This window comes from Rattus norvegicus, chromosome 1 (assembly GCF_036323735.1).
Source record: "Rattus norvegicus strain BN/NHsdMcwi chromosome 1, GRCr8, whole genome shotgun sequence".
NCBI lineage: Eukaryota > Metazoa > Chordata > Mammalia > Rodentia > Muridae > Rattus > Rattus norvegicus.
The window spans coordinates 128,277,914-128,305,634 of record NC_086019.1 but is presented as its reverse complement, the minus strand read 5'-3'; the positions used below and the strand labels follow the sequence as shown (position 1 = coordinate 128,305,634).

The 27,721-nt window shown below is 40.0% G+C and overlaps 1 protein-coding gene across 21 annotated transcripts in view; it reads left to right on the top strand.

Moving 5' to 3' along the window:
* Tjp1 (tight junction protein 1) overlaps positions 1-27,721 on the top strand; it is a 244,689-nt gene that overhangs the window by 199,384 nt on the left and 17,584 nt on the right. For 14 of the 21 annotated variants that reach the window (XR_005501920.2, NM_001106266.1, XM_039105296.2 and 11 more), the window contains 16 exons: positions 2,314-2,417; positions 2,801-2,969; positions 3,285-3,432; positions 10,344-10,483; positions 11,083-11,188; positions 13,772-13,922; positions 16,457-16,565; positions 17,665-17,884; positions 18,154-18,338; positions 18,451-18,546; positions 21,199-21,281; positions 21,770-21,980; positions 22,273-22,373; positions 25,245-25,595; positions 25,922-26,161; positions 26,848-27,717. Coding sequence is in view for 20 of the 21 variants with exons in the window: in NM_001106266.1 (NP_001099736.1) it covers positions 2,314-2,417; positions 2,801-2,969; positions 3,285-3,432; positions 10,344-10,483; positions 11,083-11,188; positions 13,772-13,922; positions 16,457-16,565; positions 17,665-17,884; positions 18,154-18,338; positions 18,451-18,546; positions 21,199-21,281; positions 21,770-21,980; positions 22,273-22,373; positions 25,245-25,595; positions 25,922-26,161; positions 26,848-27,717 (3,284 nt within the window). In the remaining variant the exon portion in view is untranslated. The remainder of the gene's footprint in view (positions 1-2,313; positions 2,418-2,800; positions 2,970-3,284; positions 3,433-10,343; positions 10,484-11,082; positions 11,189-13,771; positions 13,923-16,456; positions 16,566-17,664; positions 17,885-18,153; positions 18,339-18,450; positions 18,547-21,198; positions 21,282-21,769; positions 21,981-22,272; positions 22,374-25,244; positions 25,596-25,921; positions 26,162-26,847; positions 27,718-27,721) is intronic. The other 7 variants (XM_039105346.2, XM_063284353.1, XM_039105338.2 and 4 more) reach the window with 1 other exon arrangement.

Here is a 27,721-nt window from a genome sequence, read left to right as displayed (position 1 = left end):
GTAGACGGTCTTATGTATCCCTGGGACCTCCCTGCACTGCTAATATCACCACATACTTCTCTAGTCCACATCAGTGCACTCTGGGTGCCCAGCTTAGACATACTCAGCTATCCATAGGGAGTCCCCAGAATCAGCCACACCTCAAGGGAATCACAGTTTATTCTTGTTTTTTTTTCCTTTGTGTTTCAAATGAGTATTTTTTTTTCAACTATATTCCTGTCAGTTCAGTGTCTCAGTCAGGTAAGTATAGATGATGCAGTACTTTTCCTTGACATCTCTTGTTTGTATGATAAATGTGTCCTAACTCCCAACATACCACCTTATCTGTCTTTCTTCTGTCTTTCTCCACTGCTCTTCTTTTCCAGGCTGCTGTTGTCTGTCTCTTCAGTGGACTTTGTCAGTTCTATGACTGATCTCAGGGTCTGTCTTTTCCCCTGAACTCTGTAGACGGTTTTCTGAAGGGTCCATCATACTTGCTTCTATTCGTGTTGGTATCAGTGTCCGTTGTCCTAAACTTAGGACTTGATCACACCTGCCGTGTCCTCTCCTTCATTCTTGGCTGGTTTGTTTTGAATAGCCCAGCCTCTTGCATGTAACTCACTCCATTCAGGTTTAATTTTAGTGTTTCTTAGATGAAGTTTTAGCTTTGGTATTTATTTCTTTTAAAGGCCTTCTCTGACCCTGATAAATATGCATATTTGGTCCCATGTTTGCACTAGTATTTCCTTGCACTAGGAAATTACTATGGTGACATCTTTTGCTCTGCTACGTAAGTTGCCAAGGCACAGGGACTATCTGATTTGCTTCTTTAATTTGTAGTGCTTGTGCATAAGTTACTGTGTACCCAAAGAAATACCTAGAATAAAGGAGTAAACTGATAGACAAGGAATATTTTTGGATCCATCTGTATATTGATATTTATAGCCTTTGTTTTGAGACTGGGTCTCATTGTGTAGCTTTGGCTGTCCTGGAATACTTATGTAGATCAGCCTGACTTTGAACCTGAGTTCAGCTGTCTGCCTCTGCCTCTGAGGTGATAGATTTAAGTTAGGCATCCAGTCTTTTGTAACACATACAGACACACAGACACTCTCTGCCTTTTTTTTTTTTTAAGATATGAGTTTCTTTGAGTAGCCTTGGCTATCTTAGAACTAGTTATGTACACCAGGGCTGGCCTTGAATTTATAGAGATCTGCCACCTGCCTCTGCCTCTGCCTCCCAGGCGCTGGGGGTTAAAGATGCACACCATCGCCCAGTTCAGTTGTAACCTGTCACTGTGAATAAAAATGTGCTTAGTCCTGTATTTTTCTTTGATGAAATTGCTGTTTTCAAAGCACTTAACATTGCCTGTCTGGATCTCCCAGTGCCATTACTATTCTACTCTGACTAGTCCTGCTTCTGGGTCTATTCTGTGTATATTTGCCTTCATTAATCTGTAACCGACAGAACATTTAGACTCTTACACTGCAGGCTTCATACTTTATCCTAGATTAAAATCTGTTTGTTTGTTCATCTTGGCTTTTCAGTTTGGGTTTTTCTTAAATTTCGTTTCTTTAAAACAAAGTCCCTCCCTCCTTTTTCCTTTTACAGACCAAGAGCCTTTCCTTTTCTGTTGAGACAGGACTGATAGTTACAGCTTTGTTTTGTCAGTCTGAGATAATCTTCACTGTATGCTCTACACAGTCCTGTCCTGTTTGAGCCAATGAGTGTGAGCATCCTGTGTGTGCTCTACCACACCTGGCTTGCAGTTTTGTTTTTTTAATAATTTTTTTTGTCATTTCTATAACCTCTTACTCACCCATAGATAAAATTACCATTTTATGGGTGTTTTCTAGGTTGTATAAATGAGAGCACTGTATAATTCTTACTCACATCTGTTAGTAGTTGGCTGTCCTAAAGCTTTTGAGTTTCTTCAGTAGAAGTTTGTATACACCTAGGAGTGAGGGGAAAGAAAACTAGTAATTGATTCCTAGTAGTCATCAAAAGCATTGTTGGAATTTAGAGTTTTTAAAGTACTTGAAGATTGTGTTCTATAAACACTACAAGAAGCTCAAATGTCATCACATAATCAGAAAAAAATGATTACATCTTTTAGGCCTTCTCCTTTTCAGTAAGATGGGGACAGTAAGATAGTGTCATTTCTTTGAACTATGTTTTATTTTGCTTTTCTTTGACTGCATACTTTTCAATTTAAAGATAATAGCTTTAGGGGCAGAGTGGTTCATAAGGACAGTAATTTTAAATCTTACAATTTAAACTGTACTTAATTGTTTTAGGACTTTTAACTAAAGATATTTTACTATATTCTTCTAGAATATGGTCTTCGATTGGCCAGCCATATATTTGTAAAGGAAATTTCACAAGATAGTTTGGCAGCAAGAGATGGTAACATTCAAGAAGGGGATGTTGTCCTGAAGGTATAGTGATATTTTATATTATAATAAACTAAAGTAGGAAATAAAGTTTAGAGTTATGTAATATCTGCTTGTGTTTGAAGCAGTTTGCTATAGAGAATAGTCAGCGTTTGTCCTGCCCCTTATGAGGCATGGGGTTAACCTGAGAGAATTAATTACTGCAAATATGTATTACTCACCAGGATAATTTTGATAATTGTTCTAGACACTGTTGGAATGCTTTCTAGGTTGCTTATAGGAATGCTTTTGATGATTTAGGGAAATGTAAAGGTAGTATTAGGACTTCAAGTGATCTGAGGATTTGTCCTTGCCTGTAACATCACATTTAAGTTTTAGTCTGTATTTTGTTGTTTAATTTTTAACCCATAACTTCCTTTCTGTTACAGATAAATGGTACTGTGACAGAAAATATGTCACTGACAGATGCAAAAACATTGATAGAAAGGTCTAAAGGCAAGTTAAAAATGGTAGTGCAAAGAGATGAGCGGGCTACCTTATTGAATGTCCCTGATCTTTCAGATAGTATCCATTCTGCTAATGCCTCTGAAAGAGATGGTGAGTATAGTTCTGTTTGGAGGGTCCCCTGATTTATTTCTTAAAATATATGAGGATTGGATATGTTTGAGTGGAATGATACTTTTCTACAGGAGAATTACCTTCAAAAATCTGAAATTCACATGTACATTTGTGTGTGTGTTTGTGTCTGTTGTCACTACACACAAATACCTTGTAGGTCATTCACCATTGTAGTTTTGCTGATCACTGGAAATGATATTAAAGTTTAAGTCATTTTATGTGAAATATACTCTTAGCTATGTTTTATATTTCTAGAATTCTTTGGTCATTTCATGGGAATTTTTTTTTTAACAGACATTTCAGAAATTCAGTCACTAGCATCAGACCATTCAGTTCGCTCCCATGACAGGCCTCCCCGCCGAAGCCAGTCACGATCTCCCGACCAACGTTCAGAGCCCTCTGATCATTCCACACAGTCTCCACAGCAGCCCAGCAATGGCAGGTAAAAACAAAATACGTTAGAGCTATTTATAATAAAATTAGGAGATAAGTTTTCCTTTCATTATTCAAGATTGTGTCTGTTTTTCATCCTTAGTTTAAATACTTGTATAAATAGAAGGCAGTCATTTGTTTGTTTGTTTGTTTTTAAAGACAAGGTACTAGGTAGTACATTTAATAGGCAGGCAAGCCAAGGAAGTATTTGCTAAACTCTGGCTGGTAGCACAGAAGCAGCTATTAAGAAATATAAATATGTAGACATGGCTGTGTTCTACCTTATGGTTACGGAGGAAGACAGTTTGTTCCTCATAAAATTAAGAATAGAATCACAGTATGACCCTCTTTCTGAATGTCTATCCAGAAGAGAGAAAATGACCGTCCTTAAGACATATCTACAGCTCCACACTGGACTAGAGCTTTATTTACAGTGACCACAGTGAAGAGCCAGCCTGTCTGTCATGGATAAGCACAGAGACATGCATAAGGAATAGAATAATTATTTAGTGAAAGGAGGAACTCCATCCTTTTCAGTAACATAGACATGCCCAATATCTCTGAAAGCAAAGACACTTGAACCTCACAGAAAGAGAGGAAAGAAGGCTGGGCAGTGGAAAGTAGTGGGGAGGTGCTGTCAGAGAGGGCAAAGAGCACCTAATGTTCATTGTGATGACTGTTGTCACTGTAAAGTAAAACCTTAAGAATTCTCATCATATGCCAAATTTATATTTGAGGAGATTTAACTGTGGTCATTTCCAGTTTGTACATATATCTAAGCATACATGTCACCTTAAATACGTAAAATTTTTGCTGTAACTGTATCACAGTAAAGGTAGGAGAGACAGATTAGAGCTAGAAAGTGTTGACTTGAGATTTATCTGCTTGTAGATGTTACCGAAAACTTTAGAAGTCACAGAACTTGCTAAGAGGAATCATGTGAAGAAGGGCCAGGAACTAGACTGCAGAGAGTAGGAAAGTGAGCAGGCGAGAAAGAAGACTGAGTGCTTTGGAAGTGCTTATTAAACATAGTAGAATCTGGACCGGGTGTGTCATTCAGTTGGTAGAGTGCTGGTCTGGCGTGCATTAATTTCTGGGTTTGCTGCCCCTAGTAAAACTACACATTAGAGACTCATAATCCTAGCACTTTGGAGGTAGAGACAGTAAAATTTGAAGTTCAGGGTCATTCTAAATTATATAATGAGTGTCATAGTGTTACTATTGCTGTGATAAAACACCATGGTCTAAGCAACTTGGGGACAAAAGGGTTTATTTAGTTTACACTTCTACATCACAGTTCATCATCAGAGGAAGTCAGGATAAACTCAAGCACAGTAGAAACCTGGAGGCAGGAGCTGATACAGAGGCCCTTGGGGGGGTGCTGCAAACTGGCTTGCTTCTCATGGCTTGCTCAGCCTGCTTTCTTATAGAACCCAGGACCACCAGCCCAGGGATCAGACCACCCACAATGGGCTGGGTTTTCTCCCATCATCACTAATTAAGAAAAGACCCTACAGACTTGTTTATAGTCTGATCTTTCAGAGGCATTTTCTCAGGCAAGGTTGCTCCTCTTAGATGACTCTAACTTATGTCAAGTTGACACAAACTATTTACCACACTGTATTTGAGTCAGCTTGGGACACATAAGACCCTGTCTCAAACAAAACAAAACAAAACAAAAAAACAACAAAAAAAAAACCCACCCCCCAAAAAAAACCAAACAACAACAACAACAACAAAAAAACACCCCAAAACAACTGTTAAAGCTCTGTATTTATAAAGTATTTGTCTTTACTAAAGTAGCAACAAAGGATATTTAAGGATATTTGGTTGCTGTTATAGTGTTTTCTTTAGCTTTTAGGTATACAAATTCCATCCATCCTTGGTACACTTCAAACTTTGGATCTGTTATGTGAATCTCAGTCTTTATTTTGTTGAAATTGTCTTTAAAAGATTTTTATGGTATATCAAATGCAAAATTGGTTTATTATTTTTAATCAGTTGTTTTTTACCTGTTGTAAGCTATCTATCTGAGTAAGTACCTATTACCTTGAATGGCATTCTGTCATAACATTCTCATGGCGATAGTGCTGACTGTCCCTGGTGAGTGCATCCCGGGCGTAGGCATAGCTTAGCATATCCTTTAACCCAGAAACTGCTAGAAAAGAATAGTAGTAATCAGAATTTCAAGAATGTAGCTACTCTTTGAGTGTAAATAAATTCTGAATCATAGGAGGTTCTCTGTGTTTTCTGTTTGGTTTGTTACTTTTATTAGCATATATTACCCAAACACTAGGCTGTACTCCATGACTTCTTTCACCTTCCATCTCCCTACTTGTCTTCTTTCCTCTAAGGTTTTTTCTTTTTCCTCACACTGAAATCCACATGACTGAAATCGTGAGATACTTGTCTGTGAGTCTATTTTATATGTCATTTAACATGATGATCTCCACTTCTTTCCATTTTCCTGTAAATATCATGATTTTATTATTTATGAGTGAGTTAAACTTGAGGGGGGAGCAGGCAGGCAGGCAGGCAGGACACAACACAACAGGGACAGTGTCTGACTTTGTCCTCTCATTGTTGCTCGGCACCTGGACTGATTGTTTAACTTGGCTGTTGTGAGTAATGTTGTGATACAACCATCTAGTGTATTGGGTATATATCTGAAAGGGATTCAGCTGGGTCGTACAGAAGTTCTGTTTTAAACATCTTGAGGTCTTGAGGAATTTGTGCTGATTTCCATAGTGATAGGTTTTTTGTTTTGTTTTGTTTGTGCAGAATTGGGTGTTGTTGTTTTTGAGCTTTTGGGCACTTATTACACATTCCTTTGAGTGTGAACTTTGTAAATCTGTAGGTGACATCCTGTTGCAGTGTTAAAAGGTTGAATACCCTGAATTTCCCTTTCCCCTGAATCACAGTCACATGTTTCTTTTTTTCCTATTGTCATCATAATCATCGTCATTGTCGTTATGGGATAAGGTCTCACTATGTAGGACTTGCTGGCCTGGCTTTTGTCTCCTGAGTGCTGGGATTAAATGTCTACTGTACTACTCTGCCCTGCTCTTGTCATTTTCTTGATGATATGTAGCCATTAACGGTAAAATGGAATCTCATTTTACTGTTAATTTGATAGAAAGTTCCTTTTGCTATTTTGGTTTTTATTTAGTCTTTCTAACAACTTGGCATCTGTAACCTCATTTTGAAAACTCAGCAAAGTATTATTAATTATCTTCAACTAATATCACGATGTCCTCCCTTTTAGGAGCCTTAAATATTTTTATATGTAACACCAGTTTTGTGACTTTTTAACCTTGAACTTTTTTTTTTTTTTTCCGGAGCTGGGGACCGAACCCAGGGCCTTGCGCTTGCTAGGCAAGTGCTCTACCACTGAGCTAAATCCCCAACTTTGTGACTTTTTAAAAATATAACATTCCATTCCATCTGAGGTGATGTCCACAGTCAAATACAAACAGGAGCAATAATGAAAACTTGTTGGGCTAAAAGCTCTAAGATTGTTCAGATTTACAGTTTGTATTACACTCATTTATTTCATGAACCTGATGACCCACCAGAGACCCAAGATATTGACTTAAAGTTATAAAAAGGTCAGAATCTTTTTATACATCTTCAGACACACCAGAAGAGGGCATCAGATCCCATTGCACGTTGTTGTGAGCCACCATGTGGTTGCTGGGATTTGAACTCAGGACCTCTGGAAGAGCAGTCAGTGCTCTTAACCCCTGAGCCTTCTCTCCAGCTTGAGCATATCTTTATTAATTGAAAGTAGTTGCTTCTAAAGTAGATGAAAGTGCTGCTTTCAAAAAAGAGTTGAGTTTGTAACCATTTTAAATATTCTTGTTACTCCTGTTTGTTCTTCCCTAAAGAAATGACAATACTAAACTCTGAGTTCAGGGTATCTTTTGCTGACATAGCTCATGACCCAGCCACTTGCGTGGTGGAGATAGTGTGTATATGAGCAAAGCATTGCCAACTTAAACTCAGATCTCGGGCCAAGATGCTAGCTATATTTGGGGTCCAGGCATTAGAACTTGAATTTAAATGACTACGATGTTTGGTTGTTATTTTGTTGTGGTGGTAGTAGTAGTTTTAAGCACTGAGATGGCTTAGTGGATAAAGCCCTTGCTGTGTAAGTGGAGATCTGAGTTCAAATTCCAAAAGCCATGTAAAGTTGAGTCCTAGTTCTCCTATAACAAGGTGAGAGAGGTAGAAACTAGAGAGTCCCAGGAGCTTCCAGGTGAGCCAGCCTCGCATACACATGGCAAAACAACAAAAGACCATCTCAAATCAGCTGCAAGGAGAGGACTGACCCACTCCTTCCTAGTAGTTCATCAACTGGAGAAAAAGTACTCAAACATGTGAGTTTATGGGAGCCATTCTTACTTAGACCACCACAGAACATGAATAAGAACTTTATTAATGTGTATTTGTTGTACAGTGTGGGGTTCTATAATGACATTTTTGTTGGAACATATAGTTTGACCACACTCATACCTCCATTACCCTTTCCTATCACAGTCCTTCCTCCTTGTCCTTTTCCTCTTCCCAAATGGTCTCCCTTCTACTTTGATGTATATGTTATCACTCTAGATTCCACATATAAAAGACAATACAGGACGGTTTCTTTTTGAGATCAGCTTAAGGTGATGATCTTCAGTCCATCCAGTTTTCTACAGAGGAATCATTTCGTCTGATGAAATGATCGGGGTAGTCTGGTGGAAGGCATAGTGATAAGCTTTTCTGTTCACTCAGAACCAAGATAGGAAAATACGAGATTTGAAAATAGGCAGTTCTAGGGGCAGAGAGATGGCTCAATGGTTAAGACCACTGGCTGCTCTCCCAGAGGACCCCGGGTTCAATTCCCAGCACCCACATAGCAACTCACAACTATCTGTAACTCCAGTTTCAGGAAATCTGACATCCTCATATAGGCATATTTGTAGGCAAAACACCAGTGCACATAAAGTTAAAAAACATTCTTATAAAAAGATTTTGTATACATATAAAGGGTAACTATGGAAAAATCTTATTTATAGATGAAGAAATGTAGAATAGTCCTGTTGCTCTTGAGAGAAATGAAGATCACTGTGATATGGTCTACAGCTAAACCCCACAGAACATCTCATACGGTTTGTTCTAGATGTAATCAGAGCGCAGGATGATTGTACTACCTTTTTGACATCAGTGAGGAAAAGACTCCCTAAAGTTTTTCTTCAACTGTTTCTTATTAAAGTTATGTTTTGCACTGTCTTCTTAGAAAAGTTGTCTGTTTTCAAGATGGTTCATGGGTATAGGCCCATGAGTTATAGGCATTCACCATAGAATCTTAATAGTCTTAGTTGAATACCTAGGACCTACATGGTGGAAAGAGAAACAGTTATAAATATTATCTTCAGATCTCCACACACATGTTGTAACATTCCCCTTCAACAAACATACACACAGGAGGTGAGGTCTGGTGGTTAGGCCTCTGATCCCAGCTACTTAGAGACTGAGCAAAGAATATCACAAGTTCAAGGTCTGGACACATCAGTACAGAGCAGGTTCAAGGCAAGCCTGGATAACTTAGTGATGTCTGCAGTATGGATGGGCTGTGGTGCCTGAGTGTTAGAAATATGAGAGAAAGCTGTCACAGCATAGCTATGATCAAGAGAGTGAGTGTGGTGTATGAGAACAGTTTTATGTAAAGAAGCCAAACATAAAAGAAGCAGAACTACAAAGCATTGACTGCTGGGAGTAATGCTAAGTCTAAATATAAGACGCAGCTGTTTTTTCATTTCCTTCTAAGATGGAGATGGAGTGCCTGCCAGCACAAGAGGTAGTGCCTCATGCCCTCAGGCCTCAGACGGACCCTTGGGAGGGCTCGGCCTCTGCACTAAGTGTTCAGGGATTTATACTGTGTTCCAGGTGAACTTGCAGGGTGTTTGCTGCCTGTAGTGTCTGGGAAGGACATTTGTGGGAGGTAGCTCGTTTGGAAGCCTTGTACTGCACAGCCATTTGACAGTAGCTTTCATGTGGATGTAGACATCTACCTACAGGATCTCCAGGCCATTTTACTTGCAGGTTTTTCACTTAATATTACTCATTGCTGATTTGATTGCTACTTTGTTTACATAGTAGATAAGCTAAGTATGGAGTCTTTATTTCTAGTAAGTCCATTTATGTGCAGTATAAAAATTTCTTCAGACTCCATTTCATTCCTTCTTTAACAACCATTTTCTATAGAGGTTTTAGCCCATTCAAAGTTCCCCACTCAATTGGGCTATGCCACGTACAATCCAAAACACAACCAAAACAGGACAGCAGGATTGCTCAATTGTGAAACCTTTTACCTGGTGGAAGGAAGCCTGGTTACCAGCATTCAAGCACCGGATGCCACATGGGTATTATAGAGAAATGACTCTGCAAAGTTGTCCTCTGATCTCCATATGTGCACCTCAGTGTTGGTGACAATACACATATGATGTGCATATGCACTGACACACACAAAATGTTAAAACAACACACATCTATATGTTTTCTGTCTTTAGGATCTTGCTAGCTCTTTGGAGGACTGATGTTTGATTCTGAACAATGAGGAATGTGGGTGACAAATGTGGTTCAGAGCCTACATTTAGTGCTAATGTGTGCATGCATGCATGTCTGTCTGTATGTGCATATGTGTGGAGGTCAGAGGAGAACTTGTAGGACTTGGTTCTCCTTCCACTAGGGGTAAAGTGCAGGGCATCTAGTTTGACAGCAAGTATTTTGACTCACTGAGTCATATTGTCTACCATCCTCTTTTCAATTACTAACCTCAGAAACTTTTCCCTGGTTCTAAAGTTGTCTTGCCTTTTCTGTTCTCATGAAGTGTTTTTAAAATCACCCTTACTCTCCTCATGTTTTTATTGAAATGTTTAGTCTCCGGAGCAGAGAGGAAGAGCGCATGTCTAAACCCGGGGCTGTCTCAACTCCTGTAAAACATGTAGATGATCATACACCCAAAGCAGTGGAAGAAGTTACAGTTGAAAAACATGAGAAGCAGACACCCACTCTTCCAGGTAAGCATAACCGAAAAGCCTTCACTGCCAGAGCCCAGCAATTGTCAGCATTTGCAGAAGATTTTAAAGATCCAAGTATTGTTCACAATGTGAGTTCTTCTCTATATACATTAAAACTTTTCTTAATATGGTAAGAGTCTAAATCAGTAACCTTCATGAATGTTTTTATTTTCTAAATATAATCATTCATTTTTAACAGCTGCTTACAGTAAGGAAGGGTGTTTCCCAACGCTGCTCATTAAAGAGATAAAGTTTAGAGACCTGAGGGTTAGCAGAGGGTTTGCCAAGCTGTGTCAGCCCTGGGTTCCTCACCTACTACTGCTGGGTGGCCTGGGGACATTAGACGGCCTTCAAACACCTAAAACTGAAGTCATCTTAAGTACTGGAACTGTTTGCTTCTGTCGTACCTGTCTTACTCTAGTTGGCTAATGGCAGGCAGGAATGTGGCTATTAGACATCTTTGTCTAAATGAGGATGGCGACGCAGAGAAATGCGTGGACCCTTTGGTAATTGATTTTCTGTTACTCTTCTTCCTGTCAGTATCTCATGAGGCTTATTAAGTCTTGACAATTTAAGTTTTCTTCCTTCTTTTTTTCAAGAACCAAAACCTGTATATGCTCAAGTCGGACAGCCAGATGTGGATTTACCTGTCAGCCCTTCTGATGGTGTTCTGCCAAATTCAACACATGAAGATGGGATTCTTAGGTAATGTAGTTTTCAAGCTGCACTGACCTTTGTATTTAGTAGATATTTCTTAGCATGAGAGTTTGAAAGTCATGTTCCTATAGTACTATGATTAACAACAGCAAAGCAACCATTGTTTCTTTTATTTAGCACCTTTTCTTTGCTGATCTTAGGTCAGTAACTAAAGAGTAAGGATTTGTTTTCTACTAAGATGCCAGATGTCCACAAGCTTTGTGTGCCCTAGCACCTAAAGATAAATACTTGCTAGTCAGCCTTGACATTTACAGCTGCTGTCTGTTGATGTGGACCTCTCACTTTGTAGCATGTACCCAGTCCCTAGACATCGTTTCACCAGCACACCTTCAGTTGTGATGCCAAGAGCATCACATCATGCTGCCTAGAGGAAAATGATTTCTGATTGAGAAAGCATTCCAGAGTTAATTTGAGAGTCCATACCATTTATTACTACTTTATAGGTAGACTTCATAAATTTTGTGAGCAAATTTTAAACCTTCATAGTCTTAAAATCTGTTGCTTTTATCATACAAAGCACACGATGTGAGAGTACTTGAAAAGAAGCACATTTCCTAAGGTGCAATAGATCAAGAACTCTTCCAGCCCTCAGCATTTTCTGTACAAAGAATAAATAAGTAAAACAATGCATGGGTTGTTTCCCAGTGCCTAGGCAAAAGCAGATAGCTTCAGAAGTGGTGGGTAGTAGAGTTTTAGTATTAGTAATGGTGACTAAATTACTCATTCTTGGGATTGCTTGAAATTATAGTAAGATATCAGAACTATGTCCAAGAGGACTTGAGCGTGTCCACAGTATCAGTAGCTGAGCTCTGAGTCTTTCATTCAAATAGTTGGTGGAGCTGAGGGAAAAGAAATGGGTGGGCTTTATCGTTGTACATGGTTGATATAATACAGATAAAGCAGAGTATAAAACCTGTCACTTTCCGGAAGCTGCTGTCTTGAATTGCTTCCAAACGTCAGATTTTATCTGCATGCGGCCCCAGTCAGCCACATCTGCTCTACGTGATTTATGTGGCCCTCCAGACTAGTCAGGATTTCTGAGAACCTAGGATTTTCAAGAAAATATTTAGAAGATCTCTCTGTGTATCCAGTTTTTTGGGGTGAGGAATCTGTGAGATACCTTTGACTTGGTTAGAAAACGGGAGACCAGGACAACCCAAGGATTCAGACCATCTACTATAACGCTGGTAAATACTTTCAGGGAGGGGTTAAGAGTTCTAGGAGACCTGACTACTACGACCTGTCCAACCTGTGGCCTTTTGACTTTGATGTTTAGCTAGAGAGTTTCAGGTAAGAAAACCAGATGGCTTGACATAACACCACACACCTTTAGTCTCAAGCAGAAGCAGGCAGATCTCTGTGAATTTGAGGTCAGCTTGGTCTACAAAGGGAGTTCAAGGATAGCCAAGGCTATGTAGTGAGACCCTGTTTGAAAAGCCAAAAAAGGAAAGGAAAGAAGAGGAAAGGGAAGGAAAGGAAGTCAGATCAATGGTGAATATTTTATACTTACAATATTTTACTTAATAAAAGTTATTGGCAGTTTTTAACTAAGTTCGAAAGTATCAGAATTTCTCCCTCAGTTCATTTATGTATGTATGTGACTTTATGATAGGTTCTAATAATTTGGTAATTAATTTATAAATTTAGAGGAAAGGGACCTTTCTGTATTTCATATTCAGAATAGTGAAAGTGGGGTACCAGTTCTCAGGAACATGGAGACGACAGTGAGCAGTGTAGAGCTTGGCCCAGTGTCTTTTCTGCTCAGCTGTTCTCTAAGATGTGCTTTAGTGTTTGCTCCCAGCATGATAGAGGGATATGCATGCATCCGTTCCTTCACTTCCTCCTAGGGACACAAGGGACAGCATCAGATGTAGGTCTAATCGAGAATTTCTGAATAACCCAAGTTCTTACCTCAAAGTTATAAAGAGTTACAGAATAAGAGTACTTCCAGGAGCCAAGCACTAATGATCAAACTATAAATCCACTGTCTCGATTATAGAGATTATACCTGACGATGCTTGTATACTTTCTATAGTAAGAGAAGTATTGCATATTTCCTTTTCTTTATATTAAATGAGACTTTTCATTTTTCAGTGGGGTTGGTGTAGAAAAGTAGGTTTAGTTTTTATTTTTTTAGCTTTTGGGAACTTACCATATATACTTTTGATTAAGAACAGGGAAAAACATTGTTTATTAGAAAAATTATAGTGGTCACAAAAAAGCATTATTTCTCCATCAAATTTAGATATCTCAAAACTTATTTTCTAATAAGAAATTAGAAGGTCTGGAGTTGGGGATTTAGCTCAGTGGTAGAGCGCTTGCCTAGGAAGCGCAAGGCCCTGGGTTCAGTCCCCAGCTCCAAAAAAAAAGAAAAAAAAAAGAAAAAAAAAAAGAAATTAGAAGGTCTATTAAATCTAGTTTTGGATTCTAGTACTAAGTTTTACCTAATAAGTAAGTGCTATGTAGGAGGCTTTAGAAATGATGGTCCTGTATTCCATTTTGAATGTAGCTGTTGCTGTAGCAGCCTGCTGTGACTTTTAACTGTTTGAAATGAAATATCTGTTTTAACAGGCCCAGCATGAAACTGGTAAAATTCAGAAAAGGAGATAGTGTGGGTTTGCGACTAGCTGGTGGAAATGATGTCGGAATATTTGTAGCTGGCGTTCTAGAAGATAGCCCTGCAGCCAAAGAAGGCTTAGAGGAAGGTGATCAAATTCTCAGGGTATGTCAGTATATCATCTTATGCGGATTCAAAAGTCTTAGATCATCAGATGCCAGGCATAACAGACCTATTGTTGTGATTAGATTATAATTTATGTACAGTCTCTTGAACCACCTAAGTTTCAAATTAAGAACTTATTAGATCTAGCTTGTGTTAGACCGGTCACTTGTCATTCTGCCTTACTCTGGTTTGTTGTTTGGTTATATTGTTAGTGATGTTGTATTGAAGTCATTGCTGTTCAAAGACCCTGTAATGAAAATAAATTTTAGATCCCTCTACCATCACCATCTACCAAATGGTCTTTTAAAAGTTTAGTTAAACATGTGGACTGTCCAAGACAGCCAGCAATTTTGGGCATTATTTTCCCGTGAGGTGACGAGTCCTCATAGGAATGCTGACCTTTCAGACTCCTCGTTTCAGAGGGTGCTCACATCCAGGAGGATGGATGGAGTTTATATCTGGCAGATCTGTAAGCTGCCTGGCTTTCAACCTCCAGACCCCACAAGAAAGGTTATCACTGGCAAAAGCCAGGAGAACTTAGACTTAGAACTTATACGCAATCTACAAGTGGTGCTTTTCTCTCCTCTGCTTTCTTCTCCATGGAGCGCTGCCTACTAAGGTTAGCATCTTCATCAGTCTCTCACTCCTCTGTTAGAGTCTAAACCAGTAGTCTAGAGCCTACTGGTAGGTAAGCTGTGTCCCAGTCTTTAAATAAGAACACCAGTATGTCCTGCGTCGGTTGTGTGCTTACTGTTTCCCTGACTGCTCTCTTCGGTGCCTCCATTCTGGTCTTTCTTGTCTCAGCCTTCGTCCTCCCTGTGCTGGATTAAGTCTCCCATCTGCTCTACAGCCCTGCAGCTTTGTGCATCTCTTCTCTTTTCCTCCCTTTTAGTTCTTCATAGTCTCTTTTCTCACCTTTGCTGCTGTCTAATTCAGGGGATGGCTGAGTTCTTTCCTCCCTCTCCCTCTCCCTCTCCCTCTCCCTCTCCCTCTCCCTCCCCCTCCCCCTCCCCCTCCCCCTCCCCCTCCCCCTCCCCCTCTCCCTCTCCCTCTCCCTCTCCCTCCCCCTCCCCCTCTCCCTCCCCCTCCCCCTCCCCCTCTTTCTACAAACAAATACCCAGTGGCCTTGCAGCCTGGCTTTTTATCCACAACTGAATCCGAATTTTCATAGCCCTCACTGACCAGAGTCAAGTTTGCCTCACAATTTCTATGGTTTCTTGCAGCATTTGCTTGTCAGTCCTCAAAGACTTTCTCTCTGGAGATTCTATCTTATGACCCCTGCTCCTGCTGCCTTGACCTGTAATTTCCCAGACAAGTCTTCATCTCATCGAGCAGCCCCCAGCCAGAATCTTCTTTACCTTGAGCAGTTTGCTGTGCTTGGGACCTATCCACCTTTCCCTTCAAACTAAAGCATATAAAAAACGTCATGGTACCGTCTCTGACTTAGCAGCTTTCCTCTGACATTGTGTTAAGTTCTTACCGATAAGATTGTTTGCGCTTGGTGTACTTCTGTTGCATTTGAACCCTACATGGTGACAGTGCTGAGAGTATTTAAAACTCCAGCCCTTATTTTCTTACCTATCTCATGATCCTGTTTGGAAGGAATCAGGGAGTACATCATCTAAAAGCAGCTTCTTAATAGCTCGCTTTGGGTTTCCCATGAAAGTGATTAGAACATTTTATCTGCCTTTTGGCCTTTTTTGTTTGTTATTGTTGTTTTTAATTAATGGAGAAAATTTTCCTAAAGGTATCAAGATTACACTTGCTTATAATTCTGCTCAGTTATTGTTGACACTCACATTTAATTTCAACTTCATTTGGAACTTAGGAATTTACTAGTATAATTAGACACTGACTCAAGAACCATATATCGTCCACTAAAAAGTTGTTGTCACAGGGGCACCATAACGCATGTCTGGTCTTTTTTTTTTTTTTTTTTAAGATTTATTCATTTATTATATATAAGTACACTGTAGCTGTCTTCAGACACACCAGAAGAGGGCATCGGATCCCTTTACAGATGGTTGTGAGACACCATGTGGTTGCTGGGAATTGAACTCAAGACCTCTGGAAGAGCAGTCGGTGCTCTTAACCTCTGAACCATCCCTCCAGCCCCTTGTCTGGTCTTTTTTAACTCTTTTTTGGTATATAGTTTCCTTTTCATCAATTAATAAAAAATAGTTAGGCTACATAGTACCTATGTAGAGTGAATGTGGAATTTTAAATCTAGAGATTTTATAATAGTGAATACATATTGTCATTTGGAGTCTAAATTGCATAGATTTGTAATAGATTATCTTAATATCAGGTAATATTGTAACTACTATGAACTTACATTTTTGCTCACCTTATTTATTTCATGTGCTTATTTTAAATTAGGGAATTTTATATTCTCCAAAGTTAAAAGAAAACTTCCCTATTAAATATATAGTATTGTCAAGTTAGACTCTGAAAATACTTGTTTTCTGAGTAAATAATACATTTATATTCCTAAAAACAGCTAGTATAAATTTATAAATTTTTTATTTTAATAGGTGAACAATGTAGATTTCACAAATATCATAAGAGAAGAAGCTGTTCTTTTCCTCCTCGACCTCCCTAAAGGTGAAGAAGTGACCATATTGGCTCAGAAGAAAAAGGACGGTGAGATGCTGTTTGAAGTGGAGAGAGTTGACTTGGAGGAGTTGGACGGATTGGTTCAGTTGACCAAGGTTAATCAGGGTCAGGACGGTAGCAGCCCACACTCCTAGTGTGCAGGAGCCTGGCATAAGAGGATCATGAGTTCAAAGCCAGGCTTGATGACTCCCTTCAAACACGAAGTTCAGCCTGGCATGATGACCCAGGCATTCTGTCTCCCTACTTGCTAGGCAGAAGTAGGTGAATTGAGGTAATTCGGAGATCTGTGATTTGAGTCCAACCTGGTCTACATTCCGAGTTCCAGAACAGCCAGGGCTACATGGTGAGACTGTGTCTTAACACAACAAAGTGAACAATTAAAAATGTAGTTTAAAATAGGATGATTGAATTTATTAATCTGTTAATTTTATTTATTTAAGGTTCTATAGTCTTATACAATGCTCATAACAGAGCAAGATAAATATGACCAGAATTTATGGCATTATGATTTTAGTCAAGTGCGTTCCAACCCTTTATAAGTCAGAAAAATATTTGTTTTATTAGATATTGGAATTATATAAAAGGATATGTGGATAATGGTCAAGTTTTATACTGGTATTTCTTAAGCAATACAGAATTGTTAACATTTTAAAGAACATGTAACTTTTTTTTTAAAACATTTTGGTCAAACCCTCCATTTTTGGTTTGTTTTTGTGTTGTCTGTTGGAGGTGGGTGTTTCATGTAGCCCAGTTTGCTTGAACTTACTCTGTTGAAGAGGCTCTTGAACACCGGATCCTCCTGTCTACCTCCTGCGGTGCTCAGGTTATAGGAGTGAACCACCATACACAGCTTAGCATGCTCAGTTGGAACAAAGTCTCCTGGATCTAATCCATCTTTTTCTGCATCATTTCTGCTCAGTGGAAGTACCAAGTTACCCTTTAAGGAGGTAACATAAATGGTTGAAGAACAGTGAGATGAAATAATTCCAGATATACAGTGAGAATTGAGGATTGACTGGGAATTGTATGTTGATGTAGGCATTAGCAGGAGCATCGTCACAGAATATCTCCTGCAGATGATTTTTTTTTATTCCAGTGTTGATTAATGTTTCTTTTGACTTCTTAGTTTATCGCCGCATTGTAGAGTCAGATGTAGGAGACTCGTTCTATATTAGAACACATTTTGAATATGAGAAAGAATCTCCTTATGGACTCAGTTTTAACAAAGGAGAGGTGTTCCGGGTCGTGGACACCCTGTACAACGGGAAGCTGGGCTCCTGGCTGGCCATTCGAATTGGCAAAAATCACAAGGAGGTAGAGCGAGGCATCGTTCCTAATAAGAACAGGTATGGCCACCTGGGGACTTGTTATATGTGAACTAAGTGATGGCGGACAATTGGGGGTCCAAGTTTCTAAGAGTTGTACTGTTCATTGTGTTCACTCACTACCGTTATAACTGTCTCAATCACTGTACAAACTACTTGATTAAAACTTTGAAATGTAAGGTGCATGTGAACCTCTGTCCTCAATTTTGGCATTCCATTTCATTTCATTGTGGATTTTTTTCTTGTTGCCTTTTAAATACTCTTGTTTCTGTTTCGTGTTTCTTCAATAGAGCCGAGCAGTTAGCCAGTGTACAGTACACACTTCCAAAGACAGCAGGTGGCGATCGGGCAGACTTCTGGAGGTTTCGAGGTCTTCGTAGCTCCAAGAGAAATCTTCGAAAAAGCAGAGAGGACCTGTCAGCGCAGCCAGTTCAAACAAAGTTCCCAGCTTATGAAAGGGTTGTTCTTCGAGAAGGTAGTTTATTTCCTATAGCTTAGTGTATATTTTTTCATGGCAGTATGTTTCAGGAAGTGGAAATTTAAAAACCATGTCATCATCTTTTTTTGTTTATTTAATTTCTCTCTAGCTGGATTCCTAAGACCTGTAACCATCTTTGGACCGATTGCTGATGTTGCCAGAGAAAAGTTAGCAAGGGAGGAGCCAGACATTTATCAGATTGCAAGTGAGTAGATAAGAGGCTCAGCACTGCCCTTCACTGAGCTCCAGGATCTGTCTATCTCTCTTTCTTTTCCTTTGTTTCTTTGTTTCTTTCTTCCTTTCTTTCTGTCTGTCTGTCTGTCTGTCTGTCTCATTCCTCAAAAAATATAGCTTTGGGAGAAATTTTGCACTTTATGTCATTGTTTTTAATTGTAAAGGAAGGCAGAACAGTCGTGTTCTCGCAATTCCCTGTGCTAGGAAGTCACCATTTTTGAGATTTTTGCTTCATGTGAAAGCTGCCTAGCTCTGTGGTCTTATTGAACCTTCACAGTAACTCTTTAAGGAGAGAATCAAGCACCGTTTTTAAAGTTGAGCAGCCCAAGCATCAGTGCTAAGCATTGCTGGCCTAAGCATTGCTGCACATGTGCTGGGTTTAATGTTTCCTTTTGATGGTCACTGATGAGCATGGCCCCTGTCTCAACCTTCTCTGACTGAACCCAGTGAGGTTGTAACTGAGTACAGAGGTATGAGCAGGTGAGGACTGTGCCCATGCTGGTAGCCGTGCGTTGTCGACTTCAGTGTGAGGCAGTGGTGCTTTTTCTCTCAGTAGTATGGTGGCTGCAGTATACAACCTCAGTCTTAACCACTTGGCGTGCTTTAAGTTATGCATGAAGTTTTTCCCTATTCCACTCTTTGGGATTCATTTTTGTGATATTATAAAGATTTTTTTCTCCTTCTTAATACATACATAATAGAATGTTTTTATTGTTTTTCTCAAACCTTATGACTTCTTTGACGACGTCTTTATAGTTTCTGCCTTGTTTTTCACTGGCTTATCTATGTAAGATAGCTTTTCCTATACTTATGATGGCTGTCTTATAGGGAGGAAGAGACCATAGAATGTGCACACACTGTGTGTGTTTATTGTGTAGGTAGAACTGCTGTGCAGAGGGTCATGCCCACAGGTTTTTGTTATTAGACTCATAGACTCATACAATATTAGAACTATTTAGCACACTACTCTTTTTCATATTGCTTTTAATTTGGTTTTGATGAAATTTAATGATATTTATTTTCTAAAACACAGATTTGCACGTACAAGTGGTACTAGAGTTTGAGCAGATTAAACATTCCCCCCTCTACTCTTGTCAGACATCTTTTGCTTATTGTACAGCAGGCAGCATTTCTCCTGAAGAACCTCATTTGTGGGTTCAAATGGAGGGAAAGCAAGTTTGACGGCTCCAGGGCTTAGCTTTGGGTGATAGTGCATTGGTTTACTCAGATTATGCCACAGTCCCACATGAGACTTTAGACAGCCTTATTATCAGTAGACTTTTAAGTGAAGGCTAGATGTATAGTCTTCTACTGAGATTCTCTTCTCACCCATGTCTCCTGTGAAGCTTGTCTTCTGATAGTCTGGCTCTAACATTGCTTATTTGTTGCTGCCTGTGGTTATTTCAGCTCTCTGCCTTTTCTGACCTGAAACACCAGAGCTACTTCCCTTCTCCACAGAGTCATGAACATCCCTGTTCTCCTTTTTTTTTTTTGGTTCTTTTTTTTCGGAGCTGGGGACCGAACCCAGGGCCTTGCGCTTCCTAGGCAAGCGCTCTACCACTGAGCTAAATCCCCAGCCATCCCTGTTCTCCTTAATGAAAAGTCAAGTAATGGGTGCTTGTGCTCATTAGCCTTACTCTGTGTAAGGTAATGCAAGGCTGCCGAGATGAGGCCTAAGCTGCCTCACAGTGGCCTCCAGCGCCTCATAGCTTCAGTGCTTACACTTCTGTGAATATAAGTGAGGTGTCTGACTGGAAACCCCCAGGCCATTTGCAGCATCATTGCGGATCTCAGCCCATCGTGCTGACTAGTTCCAGGCAGGAATAGCTTCCCTGTATCTGTGTGCCATACAAATGAGACCATATTTTTTGTATCACTGTGGGGGAAGATGGGAAACCGAGCCTCAGACGAAGGATAAAAAACATCCTTAAGCCCATAACTTCTGGAATTTTTAGGAATATTAATGGGATTGAAGGAACATTGAAGAAAAATTAAGCATATCACAATTCAGATTTAAAACAAAAACATATTTTTTATAGCAAACAAGAATTTACTGTAATTTTGCTTTCCTGACCGTAATAAAAACAAACTCACAGTACAATTTTTAAAATCTTCACCTCATGTTGTGTGAGATATTTAACAGATTTGATAATTTTTCCTAGAACATCTATTCTTTACATTGTGACCTTTTTTAAAGTTCTATATCATAATGTTTATATTGATTGCTAAAGTTCTTGCCTCCTTAGTTTACTCTGAAAGCAAATACCTCATTTGCCCTCTCTTAATTCTGGTTCTCTGGGGAGACATTGCCTGATGTAGTTAGTGTAGGTGAGTCTTCAGGGGTTGAGGGTCAAGGGCTAGGGAGTAGATAGCTACCTCCTTTACTGATTTCCACCCTTTGTGATGAAAACCTTTTTGCTTTTTACAATAGAGGAGTAGGGGCTTTCCTTGATGACTTGCTACTGACCTCTAGTGGATAGAATCCATACTGCTGAACATGTCGCAGTGTAAGGCACAGCGCCATAGCCAGTCATGCCAGCATGACTGTAGTGCCCACTGTTGGAGAAATTCTGATCTAACCAGTGGAAATACTGTTTTGTTTTTGTCCTGTTTTCATGAATAGAAAGTGAACCACGAGATGCTGGAACTGACCATCGGAGCTCGGGCATTATTCGCCTTCATACAATAAAGCAAATCATAGATCAAGTAAGTTATTATAAGTTGGCCTATTCCTTATAAACTGTCGAGCTTATGTTTTTGATGAGGAATTTAGTATATAACAAAGGGAGATTTCAATAGCAATTTCAAGAAGATAGTTGTGATCAATATCAGAAGAACCTTCACGGCTATAAAAATACTGATGTTTAGATGTAATTAACACTGTTATAGCAATGCACCTCAGAGTGCATGTCTGGAAGGAGATGTCAATAACATTACATTGCTGCACTGACTTTTACAGAATGAGCACCAGTAATGGCTTACAAATGTTGTGGCTGAATCTTAAAAATAGCTAATAAAAAGCTTTTTAAATTAAGCTGGAGATTCTAATTACAAATTTTTAATAAGTGTTCCTGAGACATAGCAATCACAAGGTTCGACTAACACTGCAGTATAGCAGAACCTGTGGCATTCTTTAGAAAAGGGTGAGTTTTAATGGTGTTCTGTATCTTTGTGTGATTTCCTCCTGTCTCTAGGATAAACATGCTTTATTAGATGTCACACCAAATGCAGTCGATCGCCTTAATTATGCACAGTGGTATCCGATTGTTGTGTTCCTTAACCCTGACTCTAAGCAGGGTGTAAAAACAATGAGGATGAGGCTATGTCCAGAGTCTCGGAAAAGTGCCAGGAAGCTATATGAACGGTCTCATAAACTTCGTAAAAATAATCACCATCTTTTTACAAGTGAGTATAATACTAAAAGTTTTCCTTCAGCTTGAAATGTTCAGGTAATAATCTGGAAGTAAAAGGTTATGTTGTTCAAAAGCTAAAGCTTTTATGGTCTCTGCTTGGAGAGCTTACTATTGATATAAAAGCAGAAATGTTTGGTTGAAAGGAAAAGTGTAATGAATGCCAAATAGAAACATGAAATACTTGTAACTGTCTCCTCAGACTGATGATGGATGGGGTTGGATGGTTTCTCCTCACTTGGTGGCAGTGTTCTAACCATTAAACTACATTGTTCATTCATTTTCAGCCACAATTAACTTAAACTCAATGAATGATGGTTGGTATGGTGCCCTGAAAGAAGCGATTCAGCAGCAACAGAACCAGCTGGTGTGGGTCTCTGAGGGGAAGGTATGGATGGCACTTCCTACCCTGTCTACACTATCTAAATTACACCAACTAAAAATGTCTTTGGTTGCCGCTTTTTTCTTACTAAGATTTTAAAGAAATTTTGGAAAAGTTTTTTTATCATTTGTATGTAGTGGTTATAAAGTTGAAGGCTTGTTATCTTTTTCTCCTCAACCAAACAAATTACTAGTCTATTGGGATTTTCTGTGAAATAATTCTCTGGTTTTTGACTCTGCCCCAATGTGGCTGGGGAAAGTGAAGGGATTTATGTCCCACTAGGAGGCTTTCCTATGAAGGCAAGTAGTGTGGGGAACACCGGCCTCCAGTGGCCATCAGGAATGTAGCAGGAGCCACTAGCCCACTGAAGCTCCAAGCAACATTGAAAGTAAACACCGCGCCCTCCTCACATTCTACCTTGGGAATTAATTCCCCCTACCTCCTCCAGTGGCACCATGAACATCCTTAACTATCCCCTGGGGAACAGTAACCAAACTGGTTTGGATTTGGTTTTTATGCATACCTAAATACTAGTATAAAGTGGCTGCTTTTCTGGTGTCAGCTTGGTTCATAGCAGCCTTTGATGGGAACGATCTGCTTATCTGGAGCGGTGACTCTTTCCGCAAGGCACACTGTTGAAGGAGTCTGGTTTAAGCCTTCTGCCTCCACCAGGTCCATGTGGTCGTTAGGGAATATTGAGAGTCCCTCTGGATTTTTGGCTTCTTTTTGATTTTAAGTTTTTACGTTGCATTGTTTGTTTGAGTTTTGTGTTTTGCCCCTGCATGGACCCTCCCTTCCTCTGCCTGGCTGTTGTGCAGATGCTCTGGCAATGCATGCTGCATGCTCCGTGAGTCCAGGCAGAAACATGTGGCCTCTGCAAGGAAAGCTGTTAGACCTTTATAGCTAGCGGCAGCACCACTGTTGTCACTGTTAGATTAAAGCATCAGCCGTTCTCGCTGTGTGCCATCTTGGGTGGTGGACTGTGTGGCTGAGTAGCAGAGCGCTCTGAGTAACTCACTGCACCGACTGCAGCAGCGCACCAAGGTCTACTCCTGTGCCATTGATAGAAGGACTGAGTCGTCTTCGTGTTGACCATGTGCAGCTACGTAATTCTCCTGGTACACTTTGCCAAGGAGAACTGGGTTCTTAGAATTAGTCTAAATTTACTCCCCAAATGTACAAAGCTGTACATACTTGCCTGCAGGTTTATTTTTTTAATCCATAAATCTTAGTTTTCTATAATTTCTCTTTGTAATACTTTTATATACTTGGTTTTGTCTTAAAATAAAGGATTACAGCCTTTTATGTAAGGAAAAGGGATATTTATTATGGCTTAGTTTAGTGCAGTGTGTAAGTCAGAGAGGCTATAGCTTAGATCACACTTGGTTTCTCTTGCTGCCCCTTCCGTCCAAATATGTTTTTATCAGAATAGATAGATATTTGGAGAAAATTTTTTCATTTTCACCAACTTTTCTGAATTTATCATTTTGACTTAGTTGCCACAGAGTTACTTTTTTGCAAGATCTGACACACTCTTATTTTCCCTGTGAAATCAAGAAATGTCATCCTGAGAATTTCTTAGCATTAAGATATAATATCTCCAGCTTCAAAACAGACCACGGCTCTTGCTCACTTCTGTATTTCAAGAAGCTAGGTAGACTGGTGGTTTCTGTGACTCTTCTACAAGCTTTAAGTCGTGCCCAGCCACGTAAAGGTTAAAGTAGATGGCAAGAAGACCTCTCTTCAGCAGCAGCCATTATAGAAGTTAGTGGTCAGTAGGAGAGACTTTCCTGTAACAGAGCACAGCCCTGGGATTTTCTGCCCCTAGCCTTGGCACAGCCACCCTTCGCTCATCTTACCAGAAAAGCTTGTGGCCAGCCTCTCACTGAAGCGAGCGAGGACATGGAAAGCACTAATGAGGAGATCCGGCCCCCAAGACCATGCTTGGCATAGGAGACTCAGAGCTGCACCGCCCCTGCTGGTTACTGCTAGGCATCTGCCTAGAGAGTGAATCTCGACATTTCTCACCTAGTGGTCCATGCTGCAATGGGAGAAATCCTGGTGACTTCAGGATTCTAGTTCCATCCCTTCTCATGCAGTATCTTCAGAGACTGCTCAGTTTCAGACGCTGTTGAGTGACAGTCTGTTTCCTACAACCCCCAGTCCCCTTTCCTCCTGTACTTCTCATTGTCTTTCTGGGCTGCTCTGAAGCTCACCACCATAGACTGTTAGGAATGAACTCAAGTCCTAATTCCTTGCAAAAGACAAGCACAACAGCATTTTCCTTTTTCATCCATTGGCTACTGCATCTGTGAAAAATATGAAAGAATGTCTTCTTAGTTGGGATAGCCACCCTACAGGTGATGGCTTTTTGTTATTTTGTAAAAGCTTTAAGAGCCAAATTCCAATTTAAAAAAAAAGTTTCCTAATTATAAATAGAGTATTTCTTACTCAGATTACTGTGGGGTTTATTTTCATAGTTATGCTCACAAGTGCTGTTCTGTCAGTGTGCCCTTGTTTGTGTGAGCTTGGTTTAATAGCATTCTCTTCTTCGCCTTGCTTTTTGGATGAAAAGCTAGTGACTAGGTTTATATCTGTGTGTCTTGCCAGAGTTCCTTCCTGTTCTCTGTGGCTGGGCCCTAGCTTTGTCCTGGCTAGTCAGCCTGTTTGATTCATCCAGGCCCTTCCGATCTCGGGATGCTATGTGTATCTGCATGTGTGCTTGTACAATCTTCTTGACCTTTCCTCATCAGGAATTTCAAGAAATAGATATGATTTCTCCAAAGAAAATATTCTTTTCAGTCTCTCTTGTAAAATAAAGGCCATCTCTTAAAGAACTACTGAATAAAATTTTTAATTTACTTTTATTTGACCCAGGCGGATGGTGCTACAAGTGATGACCTTGATTTGCATGATGATCGTCTGTCCTACCTGTCAGCCCCAGGTAGTGAGTACTCAATGTATAGCACGGACAGTAGACACACTTCTGACTATGAAGACACAGATACAGAAGGCGGGGCCTACACTGATCAAGAACTAGATGAAACTCTTAATGATGAGGTGGGGACTCCACCGGAGTCTGCTATTACACGGTCCTCTGAGCCTGTAAGAGAGGATTCCTCTGGAATGCATCATGAAAACCAAACATATCCTCCTTACTCACCACAAGCGCAGCCACAAGCTATTCATAGAATAGACTCCCCTGGACTTAAGACAGCCTCTCAACAGGTAAGCAGCAAGCCTTCGGCGCTTAGAGTTAGAGGTGCATTATGAAGTTTGAGAGTGTGGTGATAAGTTAAAGAATATACCTTTTCTTCCTCAGATTACAACTTAATCTTGAATTTCAGACTGAGAGTACCCAGGGCTTTATTCTGAGTTTTCTGCATTCATCTTACACAGCATTATAATGAAATTTTTAACAGAAATATAGTCTATGAAGTCATAGCTAACATTGTTGATCAGCACACTTAATGTCTACCAATCACTATTAAGTTGAGCAGGAGGTTAGTAATAGACACAGACATTATATTTAAAGTATTTTAAACACTTCACAGAAAGCAGAAGCCTCATCTCCAGTCCCTTACCTTTCGCCTGAAACAAACCCAGCATCATCAGCCTCTGCAGTTAAGCATAATGTAAATTTAACTAATGTCAACCTGGAGGAGCCCACCCCAGCTCCTCCCACCTCGCACGTATCACAAGCTGATTGTTTAGGAGCACCAAGTCCTGAGGCACCTCACACGATGCTCAGAGACGAAGGAGTGTCATTGCCGTCGCATGTAGACCCAGCAAAGGTACCCGTGCTGCAGTGCCGCACTGACTGCTGCTCGCCACCAACCTGGCACACGTCAGATTATTACTGCTTCGCCGCCCTTTGAGTTTTCCCTCTGCTTTTTTTTTTTTTTTTTTTTTTTTTAATTTTTAAACTGGGCTCATACACTCTAGTGCTTTCCAACATGACGAATCATTTCAGTTTTGTAGTTTGCATGGCTTCCAATGGTATATTGATTATTTGTGTGACCAATCCTTTTAAAACTTGTGCTTCAATAATTTTTATTAATTTTGATTTTGATTTTAGTATCTTCTAGACTCCTTTAATATATAGTTGAGACTCATCATAACATCTTTATGTTTATATAAATTATGGTGTCCAGAAATGATTTTCTTCATGATTTTTATCTTCAGTGTCAAAATCAAATAGAATTAGTCATTCTGTGAATTAATTTTCTGCTAAATGATACTCATCTTTACCTTACTTTTTTGGTATAAGCTGAAGCCTAAACACTCCTATCCATAGTGTAAATTATGAGCTTTCACTTGAGCTAGCTCTCTCCACTAATCTGCCGTGTCCCCATTAGAAGTGGTAGAATAATCCATTTCACATTTTAAATTATAACTTAACATTTGTCATTGCCTAATAAAGTAGAATAGAAATAAAAAGATGATTCTGTCCTCAAATTTGTTTATTTTTTAAATGCAGGTATATAGGAAGGAGCCATATCCTGAGGAAATGATGAGACAAAACCATATTTTAAAACAGCCAGCTCTTGGTCATCCAGGGCAGAGGCTGGATAAAGAGCCAAATCCAGCCTATGATCCCCAACTTCCATATGTAGAAAAACAAGCCAGCAGAGACCTTGAGCAGCCACCATACAGGTATGAGTCCTCAAGCTACACAGACCAGTTTTCTCGGAACTATGACCATCGCCTACGATTTGAAGACCGAGTCCCTACCTATGAAGACCAGTGGTCATATTATGATGACAAACAGCCCTACCCAACTCGGCCCTTTGATACTCAGCATCCTCGAGACTTGGACTCCAGACAGCATCCTGAAGAGGCTTCAGAACGAGGCTATTTCCAGCGTTTTGAAGAGCCCGCCCCTCTGCCATATGACAGTAGACCACGCTACGAGCAGCTGCCTCGAACCTCTACTCTCCGACATGAAGAACAGCCAACCAGTGGATATGAGGTGCACAACAGGTACAGGCCAGAAGCACAGCCCTATGCTCCAGCAGGTCCTAAGTCATCTGAGCCGAAGCAGTACTTTGACCAGTACCCACGAAGTTATGAGCAAGTACCACCACCAGGATTTACCTCCAAAACAGGCCATTACGAGCCTCTCCATGGTGCTGCAGTTGTTCCTCCTCTGATACCTTCCTCTCAACATAAGCCAGAAGTTCTGCCCTCAGCTACCAAGCCACAGCCTCCGCCCCCAGCCCTAACTGAGGAAGAGGAGGATCCAGCAATGAAACCACAGTCTGTGCTCACCAGGGTCAAAATGTTTGAAAACAAAAGATCTGCGTCTCTGGAGAACAAGAAGGATGTGAATGACACTGCCAGCTTTAAGGTAA